The 8,401-nt window shown below is 37.4% G+C and overlaps 1 protein-coding gene across 1 annotated transcript in view; it reads left to right on the top strand.

Annotated features, from left to right (window-relative positions):
- The first annotated feature begins 6,113 nt into the window (after positions 1–6,113).
- The window catches only part of LOC109172887 (leucine-rich repeat receptor-like tyrosine-protein kinase PXC3), a 9,373-nt gene continuing 7,085 nt past the window's right edge, over positions 6,114–8,401 (top strand). The window contains exon 1 of the mRNA XM_019322130.1: positions 6,114–8,401. This exon is cut by the window's right edge and continues 245 nt beyond it. Coding sequence (XP_019177675.1) covers positions 6,114–8,401 — 2,288 coding nt within the window.

Raw genomic sequence — 8,401 nt, 5'->3', positions numbered from 1 at the left:
CTCCAATACTCTCCCAGATGTACTGAAGGCAGATTCAGAGGCAACAGTTGAGATTGGGATGGCTAGGACATCCCTAGAAAGCATATACAATATAGGAAATCTTTCAGAGTTAATCTTCCACCATCTAAGTATATCAAAGGAGTATTCCTCTTCAACTATCGCCTCACTCAAGTATATATCCAACTCAGCTTTTTCTTACCCTCCAGACTCCAATCTTTGTTTTTTAATTTGAGACTTTAGTAAATGTTGTGGCCTACCAACAGAGGCAGGTGCAGACAGAGAAGAATCACTGCCAACAGAGACAGATGAAGACTGAGTAGAAGCAGGAACAGAAGGGACACCAGAATTGACGGAATAATCATCAAATAACTCAGTCAAACCAGCAAGTACTTTATCATAGTATGATTTACACTTTTCCTCACCATACATATGATTAATTCGAGTAGGTATATACCCCAATTTGTCCCTGGGGTCTAGAATGTTTGCAAAGAAAATCATTAGATTCATTTTATCTATATCACCCCAATAATTTTCAAATTTTGCCTTCATATTTTTTCCCATAACACTCACTGCTCCATCAGCTTCCACCATGCCCTTCAATAGGCAGTACAAATCATAAATCACTGTGAAGAATGTGTTTGAAGTGACATACAAAGAACCAGAAATTATGATTGTCATGTCATAAAAACATTTCAATAGCTGGACCAAACTCCCAACTGATTCTCAGTCCATAAAATCAGGAATAGAATTACCCAAGTTAGACTTGAAAGAACAATTAGATTCCAAAGATTCAAACACTACTTTATGGTAAGTAATGCAGATTGCAACATCAAATAGGCAGAGCTCCATCTGGTTGGAACATCTAAACACAAAGAAGACCTTTGTTCAATATTCAACAAATCAGCTAACTCCCTGAAATTCTTAAGCCTAGCAAGTGAGTTTCTAACATATTTAACCACCTCCCTAACCTTCTTGAAAGAACTGTCACAGTCTTTCAGACCATCTTGCACTACCAAGTTCAAGATATGGGCAATGCATCTCATGTGAATATACTTTGCCCTCACAGTAAATGTTCCCCAAGACACAAATTTTTTCTTTAGAGACCCCATAGCAGTGTCATTTGATGAGGGATTATCAACAGTCACACTAAAAACATTCCTAAGCCCCCACTCTATTAAACAAGTTTCTAGGGCTTTGGATAGATATTCACCTTTATGAGAGATAACAAGGACAAATGCTATGATTTTTTTATGGAGCTTCCAGTCAGAATCAGTGAAATGGACAATAACTACCATGTAGTTAATCCTTTGGATGGATGTCCATGAGTCAGTTGTGATACTAACCCTATGACTGCTTCCCCTTAAAAATGCATTCAATTTTAGTATCTCCTCTTCATAGACCACTAGGATATCCCTACTTATAGTCCATCTAGATGGAACTATAAACCTAGGGCATGCAATAGCTATGAACCTCCTGAAACCTATTCCATCCACAAATCTAAAGGGCAGTTTGTCTATGATTATCATTTAACCAAGCCCTCCTAATTGACTCTTGATTAAATACCAGGTCCCTATTTCCCCCCACAGTAGGCTGAGCTGAATCAAAAGATGTAACAGCTTGAAAATGTTAAAAGGGACTGCCTAGTATCCTTGGAGTGAGGATTTTTCAAACAACTCAGCATGTGGTTTCTTAAGGAAGATGTACCATGTTTTTTCGACTCACACTGATATACTTTTGCACAATAAATACACTTTCCTTTTACAGTAACACAATTAATGTAATTTATTCTCTCAAAATGATCCCATACTCTGGATCTGGCATCAACCTGTTTTCTCTTCTTATCAGGAACTGCAGGAGGTTGGACATTCTGTTGATTATTTTGCTCAATGGTTTGGGCTTCCATCCCTAAAGGTCCATCAGATCAGCTAAAGAGTTGTGAGGTTGACTACCTGGCATACTGATATTATCCATCTAAAAAATGGTTAACTATCAGTACACATAGTAGGATTTATATTCAAGAATAATAGACAGTCTCACAGAGTCACAGTCAGCACAATTACACAGAAGCACAAAGCATGAAAGTAGAAAGCATTCCAAAATCAGACACATTTTGTGTCATCGTTTTCAAAGAATACATAATTATTTATTTATTTTATTTTGTGTCACCATTTTCAATACCATTAAGGGCATACATCTATAAACTTGACATTTTTAAAGAAATCCAGATTCAGAGTTTTAATTTCCCTTTTTAGAGAGGCAGAGACTGTTATAATTATTAATTTATTATACAGCTCATCGCCTCATATTCATCAGGCATCATTATCTGGATTTCAAACTTAGAGGCTTCCACCATATCAATATATCACAAATTCTCAGAGACTCAGACTCAGAGTATGAGAAAAAAATTTCACAAACTGACAACAATAAACAGTCAATAAATCCGTGCTTCCACAAGATATTCACATAACATATCATAAATTTTCACAATATGAGAAAAATATTTCACAAACAGACAGTATCAAACTAGGGTTTGTAATAAATAGTCAATAAGTCAGTGCTTCCACCAGATATTCACATAACATATCATAAATTCTCACAATATGAGAAAAACATTTCACAAACTGACAGTATCAACTAGGGTTTGCAATAAACATTCAATAAGTCAGTGTTTCCACCAGATATTCACATAACATATTAATAGGAACCAGTACACATGGAATTCAATAAGGGTCTATAGTGGGCTCATCACAAGGCCCATAACTACGTCCTTAAAGCATCATTGGTGGAAGAAACAAGAAAGTCCAATAATAATTCCATTCGATAGAGGAAAGTATTATAGTGGTCCATTTCAAGTGATATCATGGATCAAAGACAATGCTTACAAGATTCAAGGTCGAATCATTTTCAAGAAGGGGAGGATGATGCGGCCCAACATAATGAAGATCCATTAAGAGTACCAATTGGGCCAATCACAAGGCCCAAGTTCAAACAATTAAGGCAACTCTTCATTGGTGATGTTCAAAGATGGTGGAAATCCAAGTGAAGCCCATTTGCAAAAGATGAAGAAGAACTCAAGGCTTTAATTCAATAAAATTCTTAAATTTTTCTTTACACTTGTGTAAGAAACCTTATGGCTAATTGTGGACTCAATTAGTGGCTAGTCGTGGACTCGACTAGAAAATTGATTCGTGGACTCGAATTAATCTTCCTTTCTTCAACATAAGATTTAGGTTCGTGGACTCGTTCTTGAATCGAAGAAAACTAGATCCGACTCTAGTTGATTGAAGATTGCATCATCGAGGTACTTGAAGCTACAATGGTATTCTTCTAAGTCTTTGAGGATTCGAGACAAAGGGTTTCTCATGAGGTCTAAGGTATTTTGATCCATCTCTATCATTACTTTTGAGAGCATTCTTGGGACAATATTCCATCTTATTTGAATCTTGGACTAGGTTCATATCACATATCACAAATTCGCATAATATGATAATAACTTTAGGAAATAAAATTTAAGAAACTAGGGTTAGATGATTTACTTCGTTCTCACAGATACCTCGGAGAACAAGAGCTTCTTTGTACAGATATCACCAGTCGAGGTCGACGACAACACCACTACACCAATCACTAGTACGGCTTCCACCAGACCTGAGAGGCTGAGACCAGACCACTGGAGTACCGGACTACACAACGGGTGATTGTGTGGATGTATGGAACTCAGACAAAGAACTAGAGAAGTAGAGAGTAGAGACTCTAGAGTAGGGAGAACTCAGAGTCTCAGAGATCAGAATCTCAGAGAGTGAGAAACTGAGAGTAGAGAGTTGAGAGAAATCAGAATTGCGAAGGGAGAATGGAGAGAAATAAAAAACCCTAGCTTCGACTGCGCAAAGCGCAAATGAGGAGAGATCTGAAATCTTCAGCCTTATCAACACACACACACACACACACACACACACACACACACACATACACACACACACACACACACACACACATACACACACAACACACACACACACATACACAGATATATAATTTATTAATTGATCAAATGACTACAATTGGAAAAAAAAATAAATCGATAGTGAAACAATCAATTAGGACTAACATTTTAGTGAACTATCACTATATGCTCACTAATGATGACATCATGTCCCGTCATTATTTGTTTGGGAAAATGACACTTTTCCCCCTGAGTTATATACTTATAGCAGTTTTCCCCCATGAATTATTTAAGTGACAGTTTTTCCCCCTGAAATGTTAAATGGACATATTTACCTTTAAAATAAATATCTCATTTATTTTTTTTTCTCCAACAAATAACGACCACGATTTGGTTCAAACCGAACAGACACTATAGCAACCAAACCAAAATATTCCGATTACAATTTAGAATCAAAACCCGATATTTAGAGTTTATTAAAATCGCGAACCAGAATGGCCGGTTCATGTTCCAAACTGAAAAAAGTACATTTATTGTTGAATTTAGACTATTTTAAAAATAAAAATAAAATTTTAAAATAAAGTTTGAACCAACAGTTCAAACTGGATCCGGAACCGTGAACCGACGGTTCAAAATCAAAACCAAATCACGATCATATATACTTATATGTGAGAATCAGAATAAATGTAAAAAAAAAAAAAAAAAAAAAAAAAAAAAAAAAAAAAAAAAAAACATACACTATTTGTAAATAGTATAATAATTCTAATTTTAAAGTAATGCTAGTAGTTGTTCCAATTCGAACCGTCGGTTCACGGTCCAGTATCCAATTTTTCGATTCATGATTTTAATAAACTGAAATTCAAATATTGGGTTCGGATATGAATCATAACCGGAAAACTTTCAATTCGATTGTTATAGTGTCCGGTTCAGTTCGAATCGAACCGTGGTCATTTGATCCCTACATATAAGTAATAATTTGTTGGATAAGAAAAATAAATAAAATGTTTACTTTAAGGGTAGAGATGTCAATTTAATATATCATGGAGAAAATTGACACTTTTAGAATAATTGAGGGGACTAATATGCTTACATGAATAAATTAGGGGGAAAATGTGCTATAAACATATAATTTAGGGGGAAAAATTGTCATTTTCCCTTATTTGTTTTTATCTTTAGAAAAAATAACGACGGGTCTTGACGATAAATTTTCCGTCATTAAAAGTCTTTTATGATGATTTTTAAACAGTTTTACATCTCACTACTGACAATTGTCTTGTAGTGTTTCCATAGCCAAGCTACCACTTTTTTTTCTTTTTTTTTTTTTAATATTGGGCGCCCTCCTAGGCACTAGCGCCAGTCAGGAGCCTGACTAGCGCCTAAGGAGTAGGGCCTAGCACCCTACATTGGTCGTATATAATATTAAGTAAATCAGCCACAATACTATTCGACCACGTACTTTGTGTATGCAGCAATCGTCATATGCATTTTGTATGTTACTTAAATATAATTTTCTTTAATTTTTCAACTAATATTTACAAAAGTCAAAGCATACAAATCACTCTAATGACATTATAATAATAAAAAAAACACACACACTCGATACAAGCTATACACTTTCCAGCAATTAGAACTTCAAATGACGTTCACTATCAATTATTCATAACAAAGAGAAAGGAAATAACATTCAACAAAATACACAAGATCTAACGGAAGATTTTGGGGAGTCTATGTTGAATTATGAAATTAGCCGAGAAGGAGGCTCACCAAAATGGTTGTGCGGATCACTCATTTAATGATATAACTCAAATTGGCAATGTTCACCTGCATTTTTCCACTTCTCCATTTGGTGAATTGTGATTCTGAATTCTCCAAAATCAATGAAAAAGGGAAGAATGTAAATAATTTACAAAACTGGAAACTTAAGTTTAATAAGCAAGTTTTTTTTTTTTTTTTTCAATTTTCTAATTCACAAAATTTCTATTTTTCAAAAAAAAAAAACCTCCAAATTTTGACTTACTAAACAACCCGGGCCGTTTACCCTGCTGTTCTACACATACGAATCAACCTATCGCCTTGTATCCTGAAATCAGCAACACTACACAACATACTGGGGGCTTTTGCATTTGCTTTTGCTTGGGAAGTAATCAACTCCCATAACCCATAGCCAGCCAACATGGCTAGAAGGTATGCCCACATCACCTCTACAATCTTTTCCTCCTTGTGCTTCTGTTTCTTCCTCCCAACTGTGTATTCTGAGCTGCCTCAGGATCAGAAAAGCATCATGGTTAGCCTCTATGATATGATTCACAACAATACAGGTACTTCTTTTGCATGGAATGGGACAAACAGAGGTTCGGACCCATGTTCATGGAAGGGAGTTTCTTGCTCTCCAAATAATTCTTCCATAACCAATATTTCCCTTCATTTGTTTTCCATTTCTAATCCTGATACTCTGCCCCTTCTTTGCGGGATCAAAAGTCTCGAGTCTCTTGATGTGTCTGGCAACCAGTTGAGCTCCATTCCGGGTGGGTTCATCACTGGTTGTGGGGGGATGAGTGGGTTGAAAGTGTTGAATTTTAGTAGCAATTTGTTGGAGGGCCCTTTGTCTATCTTTAGTGGGTTTGGTGTGTTAGAGTCCCTGGACCTGTCTATGAATTCTCTATCTGGGAATATTGATCTCCAATTGGATAGCTTGAGTTCACTCAAGAATTTGGACCTCAGCTCCAACAAATTTGGTGGGCATATTCCAACCAGTCTGGGAAAATCCAATGCTTTGGTGGAGCTTCAGCTCTCTGCTAATAGCTTTGATGGTGAAATCCCTTCTCAGATTGTGAAATATGAGAATTTGAGTTTGATTGACCTTAGCCTTAATAAACTCTCTGGCCCAATCCCTGAAAGCTTGGGAGATCTCTCTAGCTTGAAAACTCTGAGTCTCTCTGCTAATAGGTTGAGTGGTACCATTCCAAAAACTCTTGGGAATATCACAACCTTGTTGCGATTTTCTGCGAATCAAAACGGTTTTGTTGGAGATGTTCCAGCAGGTATTACTTCCTACCTCAATAATTTAGACCTTAGTTATAATAGTTTAAGTGGAACAATCCCTTGGGACCTCTTATCTCCATCAAATTTGCAGTATGTGGATTTGTCTAACAATAAGCTGGAAGGTTCAATACCTGCAAATATGGGATCAACTCTTGTTAGGCTAAGATTGGGAAGCAATAGTCTAGCTGGGCCTATCCCATCTAAACCCTTTCAAAGCCTTCAGAATCTGACCTTCTTGGAGTTGGAAAACAATCAATTGAATGGAAGCATACCTCTGGAGCTGCTTTCCTGCAAAAATTTGGCTCTTTTGAATCTTGCCCACAATAAGCTGGCCGGTCCTTTGCCTGCAGATATCGGGAACCTTATCAGTCTTCAGGTTCTGAAGCTCGAAATGAACGGTTTTGTTGGAGGGGTCCCTGATAGCATCTCCAAGCTTAAAATATTGCAGAGGCTTAATATGAGCTGGAATTCCCTTACTGGTGTAATACCAGATTCAATATCAACCTTGCATACTCTTACAAATTTGGACTTGAGAGAGAATGGTCTCAATGGTTCAATACCAAATTCGATTGGTAACTTAAACCTTCTGTTGGAACTCCAACTTGGAAACAACCAGCTTAGTGGGCTAATTCCAGAAATGCCAATGCAGTTGCAAATTGCACTAAACCTCAGTCACAATCTCTTCACCGGACCGATTCCAACCACTCTCACTAGGCTCACTGCATTGGAGGTTTTAGACCTTTCTAATAACACGTTTTCGGGTCAGATTCCAGAATCAATGACACGGATGAGCGGCTTGACACATCTAATACTGGCAAACAATCACCTTTCTGGTGTTGTTCCTGCGTTTCCAAACTACGTGGAGCTTAGTCTAGAAGGAAACCGCCAGCTGATTTTCCCTCCTCCACCTCCCCAAAACTCTCCAGTTGTATCAGGAAAGAAGAAATTATCTGTGGCTGTTGTGATTGTTATAGCAGTTGCAGTTGCTGTTATTGCTGTTGGGGTGTTTACATGTATAGCTCTCTCCGTTTTGAGAAACATGTACAAGGTACGAGGTTACTGGCTCGTGGATGATCATCATACCCACCACAATTCTCAACTCGACTTTAGCAAAGCCATGGCTGTGACTCGCAGGCCAACCAACACTCTCCTGAGTACTGAGTGGTACACTTATTACAGGGCTGTGATGCCCAGTGGGATTAGCTACTTCATCAAGAAGATCAATTGGAGCAACAAGGCATTCACACTCCACGACCCCGAAAAGTTTGTGGAAGAACTAACTAGATTAGCTAGTGTAGCTAATCCCAATATCATGACCCCTCTTGCCTATGTTTTAACATCACACAGCGCATTCATATTCCACGAGTTCCCTGAATTCGGGTCCCTCTTTCACCTGCTTCACAGTGATGATAACAACGT

The sequence above is a fragment of the Ipomoea nil genome, unplaced genomic scaffold, assembly GCF_001879475.1.
Source record: "Ipomoea nil cultivar Tokyo-kokei standard unplaced genomic scaffold, Asagao_1.1 scaffold0444, whole genome shotgun sequence".
Lineage (NCBI taxonomy): Eukaryota > Viridiplantae > Streptophyta > Magnoliopsida > Solanales > Convolvulaceae > Ipomoea > Ipomoea nil.
Note: the sequence above shows the minus strand (reverse complement) of the source record. Positions and strands in the feature narration are given on the sequence as shown.